Source organism: Nasonia vitripennis, chromosome 5, assembly GCF_009193385.2.
Source record: "Nasonia vitripennis strain AsymCx chromosome 5, Nvit_psr_1.1, whole genome shotgun sequence".
Classification (NCBI taxonomy): Eukaryota; Metazoa; Arthropoda; class Insecta; order Hymenoptera; family Pteromalidae; genus Nasonia; species Nasonia vitripennis.
Genome location: NC_045761.1, coordinates 1,347,225 through 1,371,369, shown reverse-complemented (window position 1 = coordinate 1,371,369; position 24,145 = coordinate 1,347,225). Strand labels below are relative to the sequence as shown.

Sequence of the window (24,145 nt, the reverse complement as noted above, 5' to 3'; positions counted from 1 at the left end):
TAAGGGGGGGGGGGGGGAGGGGAGGGGAGCGAAGGAGAGGAAATTTTCGATTGTTCGAAGAAGGGTGAAAATCATTGAAAAACAAGCAGGAATGAAATAGCGCGGGAGCAGCTGATGTTAGGCGTGCGGCGGGCTGCGTGCGCGCAGGCGGCAGTTCGTTGGCTATACTGATATCTGCGACGTTTCATATTTGGACAATATATACCGGTAGTAGCATTATGTTATACGCGTAATGGACTTTTATATGGGCAGCAATTAGCGCAAGGAAACTATTAAACGCCCGTACGAATATAAGCTTTCCGCGCTTTAATTAATTCTATACAAAGCATACGATATTGGCTTTTCGCGCGGTCGCATCCACACGCACGCTACCTTTTTATATAACTTACATAGCGCCCACTCGAGGCGATCGTAGAGCACACCATGCGTGGCGCGCACATTGCCGGTTCCGGTCGCGTCCTCTCGACTCGTGCAACTTCATTTCTATAAGCGCCTATTCTCCTTCCAAGCGTCCGCCAATCCGAGCTGCTATCAGAACGTTATTACATCAATATCTGCCTCCGTATTTTGCCATTCGATTAACTTGCGATGCGCCGCCTGGAGCGTGTGGGCTATGAAAAAAGAACTCTCCTCTTCGTCCTCTGTCGTATTACGCTTAGAGCACGGGACACACGCGTAATTAAAGCCGCGACGTATACGAGGCTCGCTTTTCTCTACGTCATTTAGCCTTCCGCTATTATTCCCTTTGCCAAGCTCTCTCGCGTTTCTCATTCGTTCTATTTCGTCCCGTCCCTCTCCATTAGCACTGCCATTAAAAATCCCGCCTTTTTTTCAGCGAGCACAAGTGGGATTTCCAGTTTCGGGGCTGCGAAATATTTTGCGCGCGACCTTTTACACCGATACGTTGCCTAATAAATTACCAAGGTTTACGCAACGTATGTGTACGTTGTTATCTGTACAAGAGCGGCTGCAGTTAAGCAATCCACAATTAATACGTACGAGAGATTCGTTTCTTTTTTTCCACCAACAATGTTAATTATGGATCTCCGTATCTAATCGCGAGGGGTTTTTGTTTCCAGAGTGAAGGCGCTTCCACTTTATAAGGGCTCTATCAATCGACTGGCGCCAGCTGTGTTGACAAACTCGTCGTTTTCTTTTTTTCTTTCGCTCATCAGTTTCCCAACGAGACATGTGTAAAGTACAATGTATTCCGATCAACGCGCATCGTGTATGTAAAATCGCGATATAAACAGTCAGCAATTTTGAACGCATCTCGCGCAGCCTCGTCGTTATTATTATTTACTCGTCATCGCGTTAACGACGCCCCCGCCCCCTCACCGGATGACAATAGCCTCGATTTCGCAAGCCTATACAGCTCTGGCGCGAGCGTTCTTTTTTTAGACCGGCTCCCCGGAACATGAATTTATAAATACACACACTCTGATGCTATACTATAGCGCGGCGACAGCGCTTCAATGACCTTTCGGACACGTCGCCGATAACCCGCTTTATCGGCGGTCCGTCCGATCGACGCCGGGAATTTTATGCGTATAAGACGCACACACATACACACACAGAGGCTGTGCAACTATGATACGCGGCGCGTCGTTGCTCTCTGTTGTAATACCTTTGTTTCGGATTCGACTCGGGGTATTTCCGATAGAGCGTTTTGTTAGTTTTAGTTTGCGCGATTTTCCATCGCCGATGAATATTTATCGAAGCGAAATTGCACGCGCGCGCGACGTTCGCCTTATTTGCTGAAGATGCCGTTGAACAATAGGAGAGGATTCACGGCGCAGGTATTTTGTCGTAGGCTACAATAATGAAAGGAGCGATTATGCATTTTTTGAAATTTCACCGGGAAATTTTGAAATAAAGAAAGGGAGAACTAATGACGCCTACTATTGCCACACTCCGATTCTGATGGCTCTCGGGAGAGCCGAGGAGCACTTTTACCATTAACTTTCTTTCGGAATTCGTGAGCGACAGACAGACAGAGAGGGAGATGCGATTCGTGAGCGAAGACGATCGTCGCTCGGCGAGGAAAGTTTGTGCATTATGCGCCGGATAAACATCGTTGCGCAATCAGCTGTGACGATGCTAATTGGCCAGGCTTTTTAGCGCGATTGTGCATTGTGATCGGCGGATATTCCCTTGTATACTGACTTTTCCTCGGGGTTATACCTGGCTTCTGTATTTTCGTTCTTTCCTCGCTCGCTATACCGAAATCTCCGCGCAAACGACGTAATTCCAAATATTGCATCAACTCGCACATTCGATTCGGTCGCGGGTTCAATTGAAATAATAACTTTATCGCTTCCATGAATCACCGTTTAATTCTCTCTAATCAATGAATTATGAAACGATGTTGTGCAGAAAAAAAAAATGCCTGCTGCAACTGTTCTTATTTATAGCATCCTCAGCGAAAATAGCCACGGAAAATAAATGAATACAATTTCTTCTCGATATAGCGTTATACGTATCGTGAATGTGACAAACGACTGTATACATGTAGCGTACGCGCGCGCGGCATTGACGCAAGCAACGGGAAAGTCCTGCTCTACACGCCGTCGATAAAATCAAACGACTTCGGCATCTCCTTTACGCGCGCGCGCGCGCGAGTAGCGCTTTCAGGATACACCTTTCGTAAGGTAAATTTTGACTTACCGATCGTCGGCCGCGAAAGAAACTTTTCTCTGCGGCCCACCCGATCGCCGTGGCGAGGAACTTTCATCGGCTTTCCATTAGAGTGCTCGCTTAATTAATTCCGTTGGCTGGCCGCTCCGTCGTGATCTTGTTACAGTTATGTACCTGAAAAACTATCATAAATTACGTTAGTTATAATTATAGAAAAAGTCCGTTTGAATTGGTACAGCCCCAGAAAGCAAATCACCGATTAGTGGTCGGGGGTGAAATCAGTGCGAACTAATCGCTCTTTGTCCGGCCAGCTCGCTGCAGCTCGCGAGCGATAAATAGGGACAAGCGTCTCGGGCGCGTGCGCCCATCGTTATTCCGAGCGTATGATGAGAAACGCGCGCATGTACCGTATATACGCTAGGCGTCGGAAAAACTCGTAAACAATTTACGCGCAACCATTCGGGGATTCATGCGAGAAATCATGAAAAATTTACACCCTCAGACCGAGCTGTTTCACTCCGCGCGGCTAGAGCGCATTACTCTTTCACGATCGCGATTTCTGCCGAACGCGGGACACGAGCTTGCATCGTGCGCGATTGTGCTTTTCCTCGTTCTCGCGGAAAGGAAAATTTTTTGAGCCGATTTTACACCTCCGTTATTTTCTTTTTGCGGCTTTTCGAACAGCTGGAAAATCAGGGCGCTCGCGCGCGGGTGAAGGTATATGAAAAATTGTTAGTTCTCCGCGGCTGCGTAACTTTTTATCCGCTCACGGTTTTACAACCCCTTTATCCCGAAGCGATAAAATTCTCCGCTCGTGCGGAGCGAATTTTTCTCTTTTTCCTCATCAGAATTACCCCCCGTGCGAACTAAAATGTCTCTCGCGATAGTTATAAAAGGCACACGACGACGCGGAATTATTATTTCCCACTCGGCGCTCTACTACTGAATGAGCCGGGCTTAATTATTGACCGGGGTGCTCATCTTCGGCGACTGCGAGTTTTTCCGATGAACCGATAAGACGCAGCCTACTTGTGAAATGAAAAATGTATAGAATAATGCAAAGGTGGATTACACAGGAATAAAAGTTTGTACAATACAATAGCGATAAAAAGAAGTCGCGAGAGATACCGAAGTTTACTAACGTATCCTTATTTGTCCGCTCGGAGGTATTACGCATATGCGAACTCTATACCCGTTTCATCAGACGGCGGCGGCGGCTATCACGCAGAAAACGCGCAATAATGAATGCTGCAACCGCTAGCGCGCGCGAAAAGAATCAGAAACGCATACTCGCTCGCCATCGCAATCATCATGCGAGAATGAACAATTCACGCAAGAACATCTGATCTCTCGGACGAAGGGCTAACAAAGGTCTGCTGACCTTGATTCCGCCTAAAGATTATGAATACTGGATACACTAGGGGAAGTCTGGCTTTCTCCGTATCATCCCTCGTTAGTCGACGCTTCCGTGGGATGAAAGTTAAGGTGGTACTAGGAGGAAGTAACTCCACTCTGAATTTCTTTCCTTTTTCAAAAAAAAAAAGCTCTCCACGCGCGCAGATTCAAATCGAGATTGAAAAGGGCCGCTGCAAAACAATCTAATTTCATCTAGTGCAGCTGCCCGCGGAGCCGGCCTCCAGCGCGTCTCGAGAACTATTCCGAGATCCGCTGTAACAAGACGAAACTATTGGCCAGTGTGAATCTCAATAGAATCGCGAGCGCGCGTCTATATACTTACGGCCTTATCGGACTGGCTCGTAGGCGGATTTCACTCGCTCGCTTCATTTGCAGAATGGCCTGGACGTGTTTCTTCGTTTCTGAGAGGGAAGTTGATTCGCTTTGTTTGCCCTGCAGTATACGCGTGTTTGTACACGATACACGCGGGCCTGATGAGATCGGAGACTCTTGAACTTGGCATTGGCGCAAGCTCATATCGACGGACATGCCTTGCGATGATGTACTAATTAAGGGCTGGCTCGTCGCTTGCGGATAAAAATAGTATGGACAGGGCTCGTTAAAATTCGCCGAAATAGTTTCGCCCGCCGTGCTTTGTACGATTTGCTTGAAATTTATACCGACGAGATTTAATGAGACTTGTCACGTGTTCGCAGTATATAACGAAATCAACGCTGCGGGGATATAATTACGCCAAGCGAGCTCGATGCGAAATTTCAACGTTGATTTATTAAAAATTCGACGAAATAATGAAATTTTAATTCGCTCGCGCATATGCACCGCTGTAAATCTTCAGCTTAATTGCGGGATTCGAATTAAAATACGATAAATTATGCGGGTAAGTAGAAGTTATCGCAATTTTACCGCGTCGGGTCTATATTAAATTCAAAAGCGCGCGCATGAATCAATGGCATCAGCAGAAGCCATCGGAATCGAGCGATGCATCTGCGCTGATTCGGCCTGACACTGCATATCGCTTCGCCTCTCTCTAATGTACAATAATTCCATAACTCGAAAAATACGAACACGCGAGCGACCCCCTCGGCGAATTGAACGATCAATTCCGAAAGTATACGCCGAGAGAGCGAGCCGTATTGCGCGAATAAATAAAATCACTATATACATCCGAGAGAGCAGAGGGTTATAACCAACGTCACGAAAAAGAAATGAAACAGTAAGTTGCGCGCGTGGGCGGAGATTCACTCTCACACGTGCTTACCCGTGTAGAAATATCACTTGGATACTAACTGGAATCCTACCAGTTTTCTCTAAGTCTGGTCGGAATCCGACCAGAGAATCTAATCGGAATCCAACTAGATATGTCCCGTTTTTTCTTTGGATTCTGATCAGTATTCCAAGTCGGATTCTGATCAGTAATCCCGACGATTTTCAACTTCAAAACGCATTGAAAAACAAATTATTTTAAACTCTCTATGTTACTTTAACGTTATTTCATGTTTATTAAATTAATTTAGACATTGAAATATATTATCAACTCGTTAAAAATTTTCGGATGCGGCGGGGATCGAAGCCGGAAACTTCTGCTTACCAGTCATGACACTAGACCACTTGACCACGAACCTATTTTACACAGCGTATTCATTAATTGACATTAATGTTACATTCGAATATACCTATATTAATTGACAATTGTTATTTATAGATGTTTGTCTTGTTTAACAATAGATTAAGGTAATTCTTATTGTAATTAAATAGCCTAATATATCCGTAAATTTAAACTTGGGTTATGCAAAAATAATACGGTGCCGCAGTCTAAGCGCTACAATATATTTTGACCATCTGATTATGAATCGCGTGGGCGATTTCTCGAAAAATGCGCACAAGAACGATGTCAAGAAAATTCTTTTTTTCAATATGTTTTCTCATGAAAATCTGAAGGGTTCGATCTTTTACAAAAAAAAAGAAGACTTTACAACATTATATCTTTTTTATAAATTACAAGTTTCAATTTAGTGTTTTTAGAATATTTAATTGCAATAACAATTACGTTAATTAATAGCCAAGCAAATCAAATATTTAATCAAATATAATTCACAAATAGATTCGCCGAAAGTAGAAAAATGAGTTCGTCCCGACATTGAACATGTGAAAGAATCTGAACTCTTTACGGTCTACAGTTCTTGTCGTGTATTATTTTTGAAACTTTAAAATTCAGCAACAGTCAATTTAAAAAAAAAAAGAAATTTAGTACAGTCGTCGAGCCGAGAGTGTGAAAATTAAATTCATCCAATTGTTTAACAACATTTGACTTTTAACATTTCGCCGAAACGTCCAAATAACAATAACGTTGAGCATCAACAATCAGTAATATTAAGCTCATCAGTTACTCCAAATACACAAAAAAATCCTTCCAGTATTTAACGATTTATAAATTATCATCATACCTCCTATTTATTTTTTGTTAATTCAAATAAATCATACTCTACTCTACTCTACTCCTAAAGAAAGACCCCAAGGTATGATTCAATTAATAAGTAGCCTCTTAAAGACAAAATTCTAAGTCAGTATATGTGATTGTAGAAATTTCGTTTACCGACTTTGAAGAAAAATAGGATTTCAGATCAGAATCAGACAGGGAAATCCCGCGTTTCTCGAGGTTTATATAAACTTTGTCAAAGTTTGGAAATCGTAGTCGGATTCATATGATGTTCCATAACCTAAAAAAATAAAAGCGCGGACCTTGGGATACCTGGTAGGATTCAGCCTAGAGTCTGGCAAGTAATCCCTAGGTACGGAGATCACTCACGTAAAACTGTTCGGAATGCAGCCTCAAGCTAGAAGCAAGTAGGGAGCCGCGCGCGCGGCTCTCGAATCAAAAAGGTACGCGAAACCCCTTTTCACGCACACCGCGACGAGTCATGCGCCCGATTCTGCGTAGTACGTCGGCAATCTGCATTTTAAGTGAAAAATGAAAACGCGCACGCGAGCGGGAATCCTCAGAGATACGCCTAAAAATAGCTCTTCGCAGACTCAATGGAACATGCGAATGGAGCCGGAGAAAGCCTATAAATAGGCGGAGGCATGAGGCCTAATCTGTCATCGCACGCGGAATCTGATGCGAGCCGAGCGCGATGTTTCGGCGACCCTTAGCGATCGGGGTCGACCCGTGCGTGCGTCGAATTGAAATTAATAAGGGACATAGGCGATAGCGCCTCTCTCTCTGTTTGCCATTTGTAAATTGATTTTTCTATCAAAATCGAGCCGAACTAAACGAGCTCTTTCAAGCTCCGTCGTAAGAGTCATTCGCCGCCGATTGATTGAACACGCGCATCCGCGGCCAAATAGCTGAAACAAGCGTGTACAGAGGTATACACGAGACGCGGCCGTCCGCATCATCGTCATCCCGAATCGGCGATCCGGCGCGCGTCGCCCCGGCGCGTATACGCGCTCGGCTCTCCGGCATCTCTCGTCAACTCGGGCTTGCGCGCGGTGCTATAAAAGCTCGCGCGGGCTCTCCTCCCAGCGTCACACATCGGCCGAGTCGCGCGACAGACAGACTCTCACACGCAGCTTTATCGCATCCGCAGCAGCCCAGCTCCTCCGTTGCCGAAGATCAACAAGTGAGCAGATCGTGCGGCTCTTTTATTCTCGCCGCCCGTCCTTGCTATACGGTCGTGTTGTGTGCAGCGATTGATACCAGACGCGGAGCGAGAGCGAGCTGGTCCGAGCGGTCAGCTCTCGATGAGACAGGCAACGGGCCCCGAGTCCTCGTAGTGAAGAGTAGGTCTGCACGATCGGTAAGTTTTTCTTGCCCTCCCTATGCTTATCTGCGCGGGATTTCGAGTGTTTTTCTCCGTCCGCGGGATTACGCCGAGATTTGCGGTGTTGATTGTGCGACAATTTTCATTTTCTCTCGAGTGTGAGCAAGCTCGTCGTGTCGTCGGGTGACCGCTGCCGATAGGGCTCCGGCGCTTTCGTGCGCAGCTCTTTTGAAGTGTACGCGCGGGGCTTCCATGCATCGCGAGTAATTCTTTTGTCGGCGGGGCTTTCGCCCGTGGATGTAATGGTTTTTTGAACGTAAACGCGGCTACTCTCGGCATAAAGATGTAAAATTGAAATTTCGCGCGAATCGATAGCTTTGACGGGCTTTCGATGATGATCAAAGCTCCCGAGAACAGGTAAAAAGAGAATTCGCTTGTTTCGAGCTTACGCGTCAAAATTTCACGCAGGAATATTATACTTTCTCTGAAAGTGGTACTTTACATTTTTATTACAATAATCCATCCCTCCAGGATCTCAACAACATTATTCTTAGGTTAATTTCATGTTTCCAAGAAAATCCCAGCGCCAAAGACACCAACGCGAAACGAGACGTTTATTATTAAAAAAAAAAAAAAAAAAAAACGAAGGAGAAGCAGGAGAAAAAAAGCGAAATCGGGGTAATTGCCAAGCCCCGTAACGCGCTCCAATTTAAAAACCCATTCGCGAGTTCGATCGCCGGCGCATTTCTACTTTAAATTAAAAGATGAACAGCCTGCATATGCTCGTGCCGCGTATCTCCAATTTCGACGAAAAAAAACCAAAGCGTCGCAAACAAAGCGCATAACGCAGCTGCGAATCAATTCCGAAGTGTCCGACTGTTATAGCGCATCGCGCGCGATTCGACATAATATTTACCGAAGTCTTTGTCCCGGCAAACAGCAGAATTATATTTCGACGGCCGCTCGCCTATTACACGCACAGCGAATCCGCGCGCAATATCGCCGAAGCGCAAAACGATTCGGCAGGCAGCTATTCGAGCCGCTTCGACGGAAGTTTAAGGTTTCACGAGCTATGTGTGCTCTAGAAAAACCTACGCGCGGAAATCGAGACGAGTGCGCCAGGGGTACTTTTCGAATTCTAGCCGTTTTTCGATTGGCCGCCGGAGGAATCCGCGAAGATTCGAGTTTGCCATTTAACGTTTCGGCGATATAATATGCGGTATACAGCATTGTGTATCGGAAGATTCGACAAAGGCTCGGCAGCGTTATCCGTGCCTCGGGCTTTTAAACGGGCCGGTATTAGTATCACCGGTTAAACAAACATCGATTCGACTGTATAGACTCCGTCGGCTAACCCATTTCGAGTCAGTCATCGTTACAACGCAACAAGTCAGTCTTCGTAATTGCGCTTAGCAGATTGTCTTCCCGCGAGGCGCATGCTGCAAACTTCGTCGTGATAACGGTCACAGCGCGCCGCGCGTATTTTGACGCCCCGCAGATGCCCAGAAACTACGTCTTTCGATTCGCTCGGCGATGCTCGAGTTCCCCGAGATGCAGATGGGAGGACACGGAGGCCATGCATATGGAGATACAGGCGAATACGAGAAAGCTGATGGAACATCCTGTCTCGGATAATTAAGTCGACTTTGCTGGATTGGATGCGCGATCGGCTTTTTTTTTATCCCCCGTTTTTTTTTTTTTTTTTGTTGAAAGTTTGCTTTTTGCTGACTCGTCATCGGAATTGCGATATAGTGTGCGCGCCGTATCTGAGAGTGTGGTGGTATCGTATTATAGAATAGAAGTGTGATATCGAGTTTCGCGTTCGATTTGTGTCGATTCGTTTGACGAAGTTAAAAAAGAACAGCTTGTATTATAATTCACTTGACGAACCTCGTGCGATTAGTAACGGACTAGTGTGTTTTCTAGTCCATAGAAATACAAAATGTAATGTACGAACTACTATACGCGACATTCACTCGCGTGAATTTATCGACTCGAGTTTCCACACTCCTATATACATATGAAATAAAGTTTCTCAGGGACGCGCGTCTCGCGGCATCAAAAGTTTCTGATTGTCTACTGCGCGAGGTTTAGTAATTATGATCCGAAGAAATTCACGCGCGCGCTTTATCGCGTAAATTGAAGTCTGTCGCACAATAAGCTCGTAGATTTTCCTCGTATGGCGACAGACTTTTTTCTCTCGATACTTATCTCCAATGCTTATCCTAATACGCTCTATACGCGATGTATAAATATCTCGCGGAAAAATTAGAGCGCCGGGGTTTTGTTGCTATTTTTAAAGCGCACAATCATTGTGTTTTGGCAGTAGCATAAGTCCTTAAATGATTCTCACCCCGCCAACGCGTCTGAGCATTTTGAGAATATTTATAATTTCATTCATAGAGGAGCGATCGAAATTCCCGGAAATGGATATGCGTCATTTGTACGGGCCCTTGCAATGTTATATATTGCAGTTAAATTACTCGATCGGAAGGAACATTATCGAGCAATATTCCGGCACAAAAGAGAAATTTGAATACGCGGTTGAACAGCGTATGTATCCAACATTTCGATTCAAGCTTCGACTGTAAACACGCCGTCGAGAGCCGCTAATTGAAGCCCTCATATACGGGAGAATTAAAAACAAAAGCGTCTCCCCCCTCAAATCCGATCATCAAGAGAAAAAGCCATTACGAAAGACAAACTTCCCATATATGGATCGTTAAAACTGCATCCCCCTCAAACACACACACACTCGCACACACGTTGCTGCACCTTCCCTCCCATCGAAAAAGCCCTTATATTCACGTAGCGTATCTCGCGGCAATAAACGCGGGCGCAGCTAAGAAAATAATAGAAGCGCGTGCGGAGGTATGAGCTATATATATATATATATATGCGCGCGAGCCGCGCGGGGGCAAAGGTAATCCAAGTCGGCGTCTCTCTCCAGCTATCATTCGGATCTTTTAATCATGAGATACTGCCTATACTGCGCGCACCGTAAACCCGAACAGATCGTCTACTGCATCGCAGTGCAGCCCCGGCTTATAAGAAGAAATGCAGAGGTGGGCAGTCGTGACTTTATAACTCTTTTGCTGTACTCCCGATATAGACGCGCTTCACGAGAATTGAACTTTAAGAGCTGATATCGGTTCCGCGTTTGTCTCTCAGTATGAAGTCGCCGCGTGTATGTGTGTGTGTGTGTGTGTACTCCGAGAGAGAGAGAGAGATCAAAGCTGCCGTGCGTCTCTCAAAGCCCGCTCCTGTGTAATGAAAAGTAAGGAAGTAAGGAGGGCAGTAAATTCATGTAAAGGATTATCGATTTTATTATACGAGGAGCCTCATCAGAGCTAGCTACTTTATCGCGAGCGCGAGGACAATTAAAGTTTCGCGATCTCGCGCGTGGGTATATATGAGCCTTTAAAGCTGTATATAGTTTACGTGACTGCATCGATATCTATACGAGGTTGAGGAGGATAATTTACGGAGCCTCTCGATCTTCGAAAGCTCCGCAGCTATATGCAGAGGGGTCAGCGCGTATCGCAGTTTAATAGTTTGCATTTGCGTACTTCGAAGACAATTACAGCGCGCGGGGCCGAATTTGAGTAACGTTAACTTCGCGCCGGTAATACCCCGTAACCGCTGCACCCGCATGCAATGTTGTAATATGCGCTGTATGTGTGCTCTGCGACGTGTGGCTAACGGCGGGGGTCACGCACCAGACGGAATCTAGCAGTAAACGACGACGCTTTTATTACGCGAATTACCGAGACCTTTTTATCGCGGCGGAATATTCGAAGAAAAACTTTACAGCCCTGCTGTATCTCTTTTATGAAGATACACATTTTTTTTTTTGTTTGTTTTTTTGGATCCAGCAATCCCGCGCTGCGGGGTTATTCGTGCGAGAAATAATTCAGGAGAATTTTTCAACGGTATTTTTCAAGCTGAGAGATGCACTTGTTTGCTATAATGAATAGAGACTGAAATCGAGAGTTACTCACCTGGAAATTTTAAAGCGACTTTCTACGATCTCTCGCGACGCGCGGCTGAGAAAAAAAAAAGCTCGGTCGAGAGGAGGGTGGCGGAATTTCATCCCGTGCATTTCATTGGTTTTCAATTTACTCGCGGGCTGGAGCAGTGCGCGGAGAGAAGGGAAAAACGAAGACATGAAAAATTTAGGAAAAGAAACTTGACAACTATACAAGGCGGAGATATATTTTCCAGTGGGTGTGCATAATTATTTCGCATATAGCGACAACTTTGAACTCCTACGACCAGGGCAAACTCTATCAAAGCTCGCGTCGATAGCGATAAGCCGTCACAATTTACAAGAGTAGATCAGCGGCTGACGGCGAGGCGCGCAATTGAAATCCAGAAATACCATCACCGTTGCTTATGTATACATATATATATATCGTTGCAGGGGAAGTTTCGCGCGCGGCGCGGCCCTATTGTGTGTACTCCGAGCGGGATGTATCTCCGATCGGGCGCAAGGCCGATCGGCTTCAAAAGAGACATGTAGGACAAAAACCCTAGAGCTATCTCGAAGACGGCGATAAAGCGAGGCGGGCGAACGATCAGCGGAGATGCGTGCGCGCGTCATCGTCTTTCGAGAGACTGCGAGCGCAGTAAACGGAAATAAGGGTACAAACAATCAACTTTGCACAGTCAGCCGGAATGAGAGAAGTGCCGGAGAGGATGATGCGTTCGAGTGCTCACAACGTATACCTTTTAGCTCTTATTTGTTGACGTGGCCGTTGTTGTTATTATTATTAAGCCGATGAATAAACGACGAGGGGTTTCGCGACCTGGAAGCTGATGCCGCGCTTGTCGATACTCGTATACTCAGTATTATTAGAGGCGTCTCCGCGCTCGCGTCAGTCTCGGATCAACTTTTACACGCGTTTCTGCAGTCGCGCCGCTGAAAGGCTGATTCAGTTTATATAATTCAAGCGCACACATGCGGCGCTTCGTGCTCCGTCTTCGTGGCTGCAGGCGTGTGTGCAGTGTTTAGCGCGCGCGGCGCGAAACTTCCGACGTTCGACGATCGGAGATAAAAGTTTCCGCGACGCTGCAGCCGGCTATATGTATATGTGAGTGGAATTTAACGAATCGTATTTTTATTCGGACAATCGCGGCTACGCTTACACGCGACTCGTTTTAGCCTTTTTTAGCAGCTAACTCCGGCTATTTGCGGCTCGTTGTGTTCTCGGCGTACGGGAAAATCTATACGCGCGCATCGCTTTTCCGTTAGAGTATGCAGCTCTTTTCAAAGTTTTCCTAGGCGTTTTCCGCTGCGCAGTGCGAATATACGCTCTTTTTTTATCATAGAGAGACTCGGGCCGTATTCCGCCGATCAAAGCGGGCGTTATCAATATAATATCAAAGCCGCGCGCGACACACCCCCCCTCCGTGCAGTGCAGTGAAAAATCTAATTAACCTCGTCCACCATAGCTCAAGGCGGCCCCCTTCGTTTGCACACCTCCGCTCGTACAGTCGCCAAAGAAACGAATCGGAGCGATAAATCAAACTGTCCCTACGCCTACATCGTCGTCACTTATCATCGGAGAGAGAGAGAGAGAGAGAGAGAGAGAGAGAGAGGACCTTGCGGCGGACTTGATAGAAAACGTGCGCCACCATAATAAGCCCCGGACTTCCTTTAAACTCGCTGGCCCGCTGGAAATTGCAACGAAGGCGAACTTCATACCAGGCGAACCGTCGAGAAAATGAAATTTGACTTTCATTCGACGGCGCAAACGCAATCTGCATCAATTGCGAGCGGGGGCTGCGCCGCCAAACTGACGCGCATTGTTTTCGATTGTCGGCAAATTATTCAGGAGCGTGATTTGTAACGGTATCCGCAAGCGGGGGGATCGTGTTTAATCTCCGTGATTTTTTGATTCGACGAGGGTATGCGCGCTCGTAAACGAGATTTACTTTTGTCGGTTGGGCCGCGGTGTGTATCTGCGAGTTATTCCGTATGTCTCGTGCTTTATATGCTGATGTGGGCGATGACTGTGGAATTAATAAGGACCGGAGGAGTGTCGGGTCTGGGTTTTTAATGTTCGCGCGACCGTTAATTTGCGAATTTGCCAGCTAGTGCTATAAAGCGAAAGAGAATACATTTTTCCCACGAGGTGAGCATCGATTCGCTTGATCCTAAATCGGATTTAGCTGTATAACAAATATTTGACGATAACCCCGATTTGCCCGCGGGTTTAGAATCAAAACCGAATATATTGGAATTAATTTTACACGAATCCGATTGCATACAGCTGCGTAAATTAATTTGTGCTTGCTCGAAAACAATCGTACGTACGAATGATTAAACAGGTAGAATATTGTGTTTCATATTTTTTGCACCGCGTCCTTTGTCTGCCTACGTCGCAGTGCAGCGATTCGTTTATATACAATTCACGTAAATTAATAGTCAGCTTATACATCGATTACAGTAATCGTATATTTCTTGCGTCGACTGAATGGCTCCCCCAATGAAAATTCCACGAGCAAAATTCGCATTCGATTCTCCACGCCCACATCCATATACGTAAAACACACACGTGTATACGTATAATGAAACTTTATCTCCGTGACGCGGTCCAATTTCTCGAAGAAGCGCCTCGACGCGAAAAAGCTTAATATCCGAATTGCATCTCGCTGTCGATAGCATGTACGCCTCGAAAATGTTCCAGCTGCGCGAAATTACGACGACACGCATCCTCCCTCGAGATAGGAAGAAAATCAAAACAGAAGACAGGTATAAAGCCCCTCTCCCGGCGCCAATTCGAAACTGCAAGAGAGAGAAGTAAACTTGTTTCACGCTACAGCTCGCTGAAAAATACCGGCGGTTTGTACTTATAAAATAGAAAGTTACATCCCCCTCTGCGGGCACAATGGAAAGTCGCCCGGTCGTGATAAAAGTCCAAGCTGCTACACATGCAGCGCGATGCGATAATAGGAAGAACTTTTCTCCGCTTCGGTCGTGATTCCCGACTGCGCGAGCAACGAGATCACACGCGGTACAATCAAAGGCATCGGCAATCGTATCCAAACAGCGGAGAGAGAGAGAGTTGGGAGGTATATCTGCCGCAGAGTAACCGCATCAAGCAATCCTCGCAGGAACGGCTCCATAAACGCTCCGTGGCGCGTATCATCCATCTCCTCTCCCTCGACGCTCGCACACATACGAGAGATCGAAGCAGTCGCGTAGCTGATAGCCGGCGCGCAACGAAATTAGTTTACAGCTCCTCGCGCCCATCGTCGGATATATTAATTAGAGCGCGCTCCGCGACCGAGTGTTTGTAATGCAATAATCCGTGGCAAACTCTCTCTCTCTCCGACTATCCTCATGGTACCTACACGTCCAGCCCCACGCGTTTCGTTCAATTAGTTAATACACTCGTAATGGGCTTCGGATAACGCAGCTATGCCATGTGTCTGCGTAGAGCAACAGTTTGGATCATTGTGCGGACTGTATATAGAGCGTTACGAGCTCCGGCCAATAAGCGGGACACTCGGGTAAACAGGCTCTGATTTTCCGAGAGAGGGACAGGCTTTTCCTTGTATATTTTGCGCCTCACTCCGTGTCTGTGTGTGCCGAGCGCTGACGTTTTTTCACCTCGAGAGAGCAGACGTTTCTCGGAAAATATTTGCGCTCGACCCTCTCTACGCGCTTCATGTAGGCCGGCACACGCCTTTGATTGACCATTGATATGATACTGTGCTGGAATCGGGCTCGCGATTCTCATTGTGCAAGTTCAAGTTTGAATTTTCTATTTTCATCATAGCTCGCGCATGGATTCGGCAGTAATCAACGGTCTGACACGCGAGCTGGCAATCATAGAGGCTCTAAATTCATTACGGAATTATATCGAATGCCGTTTGATCAGTCCCTACTTTAATCCGCGGACTTGGTTAGCGCTTTACTATTGACTTCTCGACGATCCGACGTGATTAACTTAGCTACAACGAATATGTCGAATATTCCAATTGGGTGATAGTTTGCATCGAATTCAAAATATCATGCTGTCACTTGTTGCACACGTTGGAAACTTATACGAACGAATCAGCCTTCCTAATTTATTATTGGTCCCGGGAAATGCAAAAATCTCTTATAAATGCAAATCAGCGCTGAATAATGTAAAGTCCCGAGAGGGATAGTTTAAAAAGTCGCGGAGCGAGCTTTATTACTTTTCAAACTGCAGCGCCGAGTTACGAGCTTTTTTTCGTTCGAACAATATTCAGCGGGGCAACGAAAATCCTGAATTTTCACGCGATACTTTTTTCAACTTTGCCATCTGCGCCGGCCGTGACCGAAGCAGACACCGTGCGAGAGGGATGATTATATTTTACGCTTTAATGCGCGGCTTTTCAGCCGACCAAATGGGCTGTGTATCGGTGGCGCGGAATGTTTCCTCGGCTTGTACATAACTGCCGGCGCTAACGGCTTCGGGACGGCTCGCGATGGGCTGTGCTGAATTACTTCATCAGTCGCGCTCGGGAATCGGAATGAATTTTAACGAATATATCGTATACGACCGCGGAAAAAGCTTATTCCTTCGATGAAAACAAGGCCGAATTCCTCCGCGCACCCAATCGAAGCAATCAAAGAATCCTGCAACTATTTCTCGGAAAGTCAACAGTCGCGCGCGCACACAGGGAATTCCCGAATGAAAGGGAGTAGACAGAGCTCGATATTTATCGAATCCAGCGTCTTTGAGGGTGCGGCGCATCAATTTTTAATTACAGGCCTCGCTTCGTCCCGCGAATGCCAACGAGCTCTCAGCTCCAAGGATGACCGCGCGGAGTCTTGGAGAGAAGTTTCTTGTGTCTATGTATGTGTGTCGGAAGGGAGTAATTTTTAGCTCGTTAGCTCGGAGGATATCGGCTGTAAAAATACACCCCCCCCCCCCTGACGCGTAGTCGATATAGCGCAGCTTTTATGCGCGGTTATAAGTTACGCGTCACATGCAGCAGTAGCTGGACTTTTTAGGCGTAATTCATCGACACAGATAAGTGTACACACTAGTCCCGCGAGAGCCTACTCTCATATCGGGATAATTTACGAGCTTTTTGATTGCGAAATTCCCGACTGATGGGCCGCCGATAAACGTCCGATCGTATTTATCGGACAGCTGGAAAATAAACGCGCGACGGGGGCAGTAGGTATATTGTATTTTAATCATTGAGGTATACCGACTTTTATATGCAACTTTAAAGCGGGCTACCTCTCAAGATTTAATCCCTTCACATTGAGATCTATGAAGTTCTTTACGAGCCGCCATAAAGATAAAACTTTAAATCCTGGCTTTACGTCGCCGACAGCGACGATCGGCCGGATTAATATCGAGCAAACAAAAATCTTCACCATCGGAAGCAAACGTTCGCGGCTCGTTTCGCGATCCGCGCGTAATTGAAACGCACCTATAACTCGCAGTTGGCCGTTTCGGAGCATAACGACGCCGGTTTTAATCATCCTTAAACCGCGAAAAACTTAATTTCTCAGCGAGGATGATTTCCCGGTGTAAATTATAATCCGACCGCGAGAGCGAAAGCCTTAAATTTTAAATCCACCTCCGTGTCACCTCTCCTCTATCCGCGTCTCTGTATAATTCAGCGGTGTTCTCCCTCCGCAAGCACCTATTCCGGTGAAAGTTTTATACGGCCGAAAAATTTCAGGGTTACGCACCTGCCAGTCCATGCATACACCTACGAATGTGTGTACGCACGCGGAGGCGTTGCGCCGACGCCGACAAGTAGTAAGAGTAGGTAACTGATAAGACAACGATTTTCGAAGCGTCACAGGGCTCAACTGTGAAACTCCATTTTTCCGTCGTCCTTTCGTCCGGCGAATTGGACGTCAAACCGAGGGGACGCCCATACCCCATATCGTCCGAATGGCAGCCTTTTATACATCTCCTCCGCGCTCGATTTTTGCCCCGCTACATTTAATAATCCGCGCGGCGGCGTCGTATCGCCGAGGAAGAAATAAAATGCGACGGGAAAAATCCGATTACGCGCCGACAGGGCGTACACGCGCGTTTGTATATACGCATGTATATATAGGAGCGCGAGGTAAAAGAGAGCCGAGACGAGAGCGATGATGTTTAATAATGAGTTTCGCGAGTCGGGATATTAAAACGGCGGGGGATGCCTAGTCGCGCGAAAATTGCTGCGCGCGCGTGTGTTAGTCGCTCTCGGTTAAACTGATTGTCTTTGTTTAGCTGTCGAGCCAGGGTTTGTTTTTTCTCCCGCTCGTTATTCGCGGAGGATAATTGCGAGTCTTTGTCGCAGTCGTTTCTCCTATGGGACTTTTGTTACACTCGTGTATGGTTGTTTATTGTTTTTATTCAAGTCGAGGCTGCTTTTGCCTTTGCTTTTAATTTGAAAGTTTGATTGTACGGGCGCCGCCCCCCCCCCCCCCCCCAGCTGTTTGTCATGCGAGTATCCTCGAAACTCGGCTATACTACTGCGCGCATGAATGAATACATTGAGCTCGAATAACAAGTGTGTTTTTATCAAAGATTCGGGACTATTGATTTCAGTCGAACTTTGCTTCCAAGACGCTACCCACGAACAGTAAAGCACCGGTTATTAAATAATCACGAAACTAGCTACGTGTCTTACATTAACCCTTTCCCATCAAGTCTTTCATATTCCCAATCGTCACGGGCTTATCGCTACCAAAACGCAGTAGTACAACGGCACACTCGTCAGGCCAGTGCTATTCGTCCGAATCTCAAACAATCGTCACGGCGCTCAAGACCTCAGGCGCGACACGTCACACGGCAAATAGCAGACAGGTGTATCCCAGCAGTTTTGACTGATCCTGACGTAATTTCGAGATATCGCCCACTGTGTGTGTGTGTATGTATTAATAAAACAACACTGACCGCGCGACTGATAAGCGCAAATGCACTTAAGCCACTCGAGTATGTCACCCGCGTAATCTCTCCGGGTGGAAAAAAAGGGCCAGAATTTAGGCGGATATCTGGCGTCACGTGCGACCCGACTATAAGATGCGTATAATGATGTGTGTGCGATTGTGTGTGTATAGCGCCGCGATTATAATACGACCCGTGAATGGACGAGCGATGCGCTGACGTGTTGCGCGATGTGGGAGGATGAACGTGGGGGATATCGATGTTGGGCTACAGCTGTCGTTGATTTTCTTTTCTCTCGAGGGATCAGTCGGCTTCGTGGTTTGTTGCACTTAGCCTCGAGAAGATTTCCTCTTCTCCTCGGCTGTGAATCGTCGGATAGTGAAGTTCGGAGCGAGTGAGTACTCTGTTCTCTCGTTCGAGCGAGATAGACGCGAATTAAATCCAATTAACGTCAAAAAAGCCGGCTGTTCAATTATTCATGATATATCGAGTCGGACTCGCGCGACTACGTCCAATATTTAGCAGACGTGAAAAAAACAGCGCTCGCGGACTCGACGAGCCGTAATAAAGGGGTGTCGGAGTGCGTTGGCGTGGGCTGCTGATTTGAAAATAAAAATAAAGAAAAAAACAGAGATGCGCGCGACGTCATACATCGCGTGTAATTTCAAGCCAGTTTTTTCCTTCAGCAGCAGCACTGACGACCTATTCTCGGCGGAAATTTTGAGAAAAGCGAATCAGGCTGTTATTTTCGTGGAAATCCGTTTTGCTGTATGCGGGCTTTATCTCGGAGTAGCGTAGATGACGCGATGGAATTTTCTTCTTTCTTACTTTTTTTCTCGAGAAGGTGTGCGAGGATTCAGGATGTTTCAAATTTCAAAACAAATTTTTTTATTATTAGTTTCCGAGCCTTTGACGCGTGTGTAACGCTGTGCGCGGCAGCCTACATTCTCTCGCAGCCTTATAAAACGGGCGCGCGCGCGCGCGCGTCTTAATGACAATAAATTGAACGGCTAATGGCTCTCAGGGGCGCGATGTAACGCAAAAACGCGCGCGCACTTTGTATTAAAAATTGATTTTCACGAGTAACACACGCTCGTGAGAGTCTTTCCCCAGTTACACCATAATAAAACGAACGAGCTCGAGCTTCGCAAGCGATCTTTCACTGCGCCATTAGCTAATCTATCTTCCCAGAAAGAGCGAGAGTGAGCCCAGCGAGCTGTAACTATTGTACATCTAAGCGAAGCAGTTAACCCTACTCGTTTTCTCTCTCTCTCTCTCTCTCTCTCTCTCGTTCGGTGCAATTTTCTGCGTGTCTGCGCAGCTGGCCGTCAGCTCTCGCTCATGGCGTACACTTTGTATTCTTCCAGGTCAATCAAGGTGCGCGCCACGTGATGAGCCTAGTTAGCCTGCTGGCGACGACGACCCTAATCACCCTGGCCACTTCGACGCCGATGATTCTGGCGGAGGACGTAGCAGCCGCCGGCCCCTTCGGCGGCGCTGGTCTGAGGGCCAAGATCCCCGTCGATCACGACCACTTTCTCCTCATCATGCTGCTCAATCGCAGGGACTTTGGCGTGAAGGTGGGTCACGATTTTTTTTTTTTTTTTATTATTGCGGGGGCATAAATCAGAGCGAACACGGCTTCGCGCGTTTGTTCAAATGAATGTATACGGCCCGTCGTCGCACGGGTTTATGAAATTCGGAAAGTATATAATATCGGGTCGTTGAAATATTATAGTGCGCGTTATTAAGTTTCTCATCGCCCGCACACAATACGACGCGGGGGCGAGGACGGCCCGCACATACAAATGCAGCCTCTGTGGCATCTTTTCCGGATTTTCTCACCGCGCTCGAAGTTTCCATCTGGAAAGTCCTGATGTTAGATATAAATTCGTGATTCCAGAGCAAACCACCCCTGGACGAAACCGGCGGCGAGTACATAACCAGTCTCGACTCGGACATGAGCAGCAGCGGTGGAGGCGGTGGCTTCGACACGGGTGGCATCGCCGTGAGCGACTTGACGCGCGGCAAGCGCATCGGCTCGCTCTCGGTCGTCAACTCGGTGGACGTGCTTCGCGAGCGGGTCCTGCTGGAGCTGGCCCGGCGCAAGGCGATGGAGAACCAGCAGCAGCTGGGCGAGAACCAGTACGTCTTCAAATCGGTGGGCAAGCGCTCGGGTGGATTCTCGTACCGCGACCACAGAATAGCCCGCAAGAAGAGGCTGCAGTATCAGCTGATGAACCGTCAGCAACAGCCCGAGAGGCTTCTCGCTCAGTGAGCCCTCGGTGTATCGGCGTGCATTGTGTGTGAAAGAGAGAGAGAGAGAGAGAGAGAAGAGAGGATGTCGTTTGTATGGAGAACTGACGTGCTTGGCTAAAGAGAATTTTTCGTTGCTTTCTCGCTTATTATGTAGGGCTATATTATGTGCGTATCCCGTGCACAGTATTCGTTTGCAGAGCGCGGAGGCATTGTGGTAATTTTGTATTCCGTGGAACTTATTTCCTTGGATCGGCTCTTCTGCGGCAATTTTAAACTACGCGTGTAGAGGCTTAGCGGCTTTTTGAAAAATGTGTACTTTGTTTTTTTTTTTTTCTTCGTCGTGCATTTTACGCAGATTACGGTGGACCTCGTCTATATACGCGATCCGAGTGAGGCTTGGAAAGGGGTCAATTTTTTACTTCTATCTTCGACCCATGAATTATCGCTCTCACATTCCCTTGAATATGCTATCAAAAGAAGCGCGCGCATGTCTGTATAAACTTGTACATTTCGTTGCGCGTATGTTTGTTTACACGCGATTAAGAGAATATCAGTATAGCCTTTTTTGCTTAATTCTACGTGTACACATGCGTGTACTATACATGTATAATATAAATACAACACACGTAGCGGGTACAAAGCACAAGAGTTAAAGACTTGAAGTATCGACGGCGATCACCGAAGCAGCGAATTAAACAACCGATACGCAGCTTTATTGTGCTCGGAAAAAAGGATTGATTCCTCATACAATATTGTATAATGCTCCGCGGGTGTCTTTTTTTCCAAAGCGCGGAAGGGTCGAGTTTTTGTTTTTCGACGGGTTCTCGAATGGCAGCACGCAAACCTCTCCACGCGGTCGGAATGCTTCAAAGAGCTAAATAGCGCAAGTTTCATAATCGACATAGTTGTCGATGCAGCTGAGTGTCGACTTTGTTTTTGCGTTGCGCAGAGAAAAAAATAAAGAAGAATTTATTCTGTCAACTCGTTCGATGTCGCTGGTAATTTGCCAGCAATTTAGCAGCTAGATGTTCGACGTCACACACACACACACACAGAGTCCATTGTATTTTCGATTAGAGCGAAGAGGAATTATTCATGTATAATTTTTAATATGAAACGCAAAATCACTTTTCAAACTCGCGCTGAAATCTCACCTTTCCGTCGTTCAAAATTGTAACCCGACGAGAGATCGACCGAATTCCGCTGACGAGTGAGAAAAAAAGTGATTTTTCCGCGAAACCATAGGCAGTCGAGTTAAAATCAACAGATGTTGGCATTTTAGCTTCGACGCACTGTGGAACGTCACGCTCCTTCACCTTTTAAGAATATATAGACATATATAGATATGTAGAGAGCGCACTCAAAATTTTTCTCGGTGTTGATATCTTCACTTCGGGCATACGGGTCGTTCGCTTTCGTGTGTAGAAAGGATCGACCGATGCACGTGAAATTGTGTATTTACTTCAACGGAAAAGTCTGAAAAATTCACGTTACTCGCTTGTGTCGATAACTATATATTATATATACGTGTGTAAATCTATGGCTGAGGCGCACGATTTTCCCGATCACTCATCGACAGATTTCGCCTGTAGCGACTTACTTCGGGCAAGGCTTTGGAGAAAAGTAAGGAAAAACCGTGGACAAAAAAAATTGAGCGCATTTTTAGTTTACGTATTTATTTTTAAAGTAATAGTTTTAGGAAAAACTGGACTGCTGGACTGTGCAGTCCATTCGGTCCGCGTATTCGCGATACTTTTGTGTTGTCTTCGAGGCAGGGAGATAGCGCAAGGACAGATTATTATGTTGTTGTTGTGCCAAACTGTGCATCTCACCGTTAGCGCATAAAATAATAGACGTAATAGTGAACTAATTTGAAGTCTGACCACGCGCAGACACGCGCACACACACACACACACACGCACGCACGCTCACACAATTCACGACATCTACCAAAGTTATGTATATCCATGGAAAAGCGGTATTCATAGTTGTAAAAGACTTAAGTTATGTATACTCTTAATATATATTGTAACGATAGCGATTTAAGCTTAGAAACAGAGAAGAGCAAAGCAGTGTCGATGTAATATTTTTTCTTTGCGACGGTTAAGGAAGCTTTTGTATACGCACAATGAGAAATACACACGTACACACACACACACACACACGCAAACCGGTGTCGTTGCGCGTCAAGATATATAAATCCTCGTTTAGCATAGAAAATTCGCCTCCCCGTCTAATCTCTCGCTGTACACTATCCTACAACGATATTCTTTCGTCGAAATAAGTTCATCGCTGTATATCGAAATCGCAGTTTGGGCGTCGTCACGATTACACGACTTTGTTTTCGCGAATTCAATCACGGATTGCACGAGAGAGCTGGCGCGCGCCGTGAGAGGGTTTCGCGTTACAAAACACTATGCTTTCCCGTGACCGAAATTAGACGGCGACGGAAAAAAAAAGAGCGAAGAAGGAGCAACCAACCGGCGCAAATAAAAGTTTGATTCGAGGTGTTAATTTTCAAATGCAGTAGTCTGCGAGCTACTGTCGGCTGTGAGAAAGAAGGAAAGAGAAAGCAGGAGATTTAAAATACGTGAAAACGCCCGATCGAGCGATTACATAAAAAAAAAGGAAGAGCTGTTGAGAAAAGTATATATTTATCTGTTCAGTTATGCATTTGCGAACGATGTTGTTTAATACGATGTACGATAATGGACATATAAGAAAATATAATATTTATGAATAATAATATGGAAAAAAATAAAAAAATTGAGTCTCTGAAGTTCGAATTCGTTTTTTTTTTTGTATAACGACGGAGCCTTCAAGTTTTTTTATCGCGAGTTTGTTATTTTTATCCTCGCAAACAGCGTAGAAACTGAGCTATGAAAGCGTTGAATAAATGAAGAGCAAAGTGCTTCAACTTCCAGGCATTAAGTATTCAGAAGCGACTCGTATATGCAATTGTGTTTTTTATATAGAAATTTGAATAATCCACGATTTCAGTCGTAGGTAAACTATCGATCACCCTACCTTGCGCGACGACATGCCCATCCACGGTAACGGCCACCGCCGGAACATTCTCGTCTCTTTCTACTTGCGCGCAGTGGGCAAAGCAGAGCGCGATAAGGGGCTACGATCCTAGATGGCAGCACCGATTCGTAGCGAATGCGACCGCCCCTTCGGGTAGTGTCT

General features: G+C 46.3%; 2 protein-coding genes across 4 annotated transcripts in view; one reads left to right on the top strand and one right to left on the bottom strand.

Moving 5' to 3' along the window:
* Positions 1–24,145, bottom strand: part of LOC100122318 (protein obstructor-E) — a 57,626-nt gene that overhangs the window by 16,508 nt on the left and 16,973 nt on the right. Inside the window, exon 2 of one of the 2 annotated variants that reach the window (XM_031932106.1) lies at positions 2,668–2,819. In XM_031932106.1, coding sequence (XP_031787966.1) covers positions 2,668–2,734 — 67 coding nt within the window. In that variant the 5' untranslated portion in view covers positions 2,735–2,819. Of the gene's footprint in view, positions 1–2,667; positions 2,820–24,145 lie in introns of those variants that run through there. The other variant, XM_031932107.1, reaches the window with a different exon arrangement.
* On the top strand, positions 7,521–23,735 carry LOC100679179 (diuretic hormone 44). Of its 2 annotated transcripts, none has more exons than XM_003425272.5 (3): positions 7,521–7,850; positions 20,065–20,277; positions 20,601–23,735. In XM_003425272.5, the coding sequence occupies exons 2-3, from the start codon at positions 20,089–20,091 to the stop codon at positions 20,973–20,975; spliced, it is 564 nt and encodes a 187-aa protein (XP_003425320.1). In that variant the 5' UTR covers positions 7,521–7,850; positions 20,065–20,088; the 3' UTR covers positions 20,976–23,735. The 2 variants fall into 2 exon arrangements, with proteins under 2 accessions (XP_003425320.1, XP_016842337.1); XM_016986848.2 differs by lacking the exon at positions 7,521–7,850 and adding an exon at positions 12,700–12,907.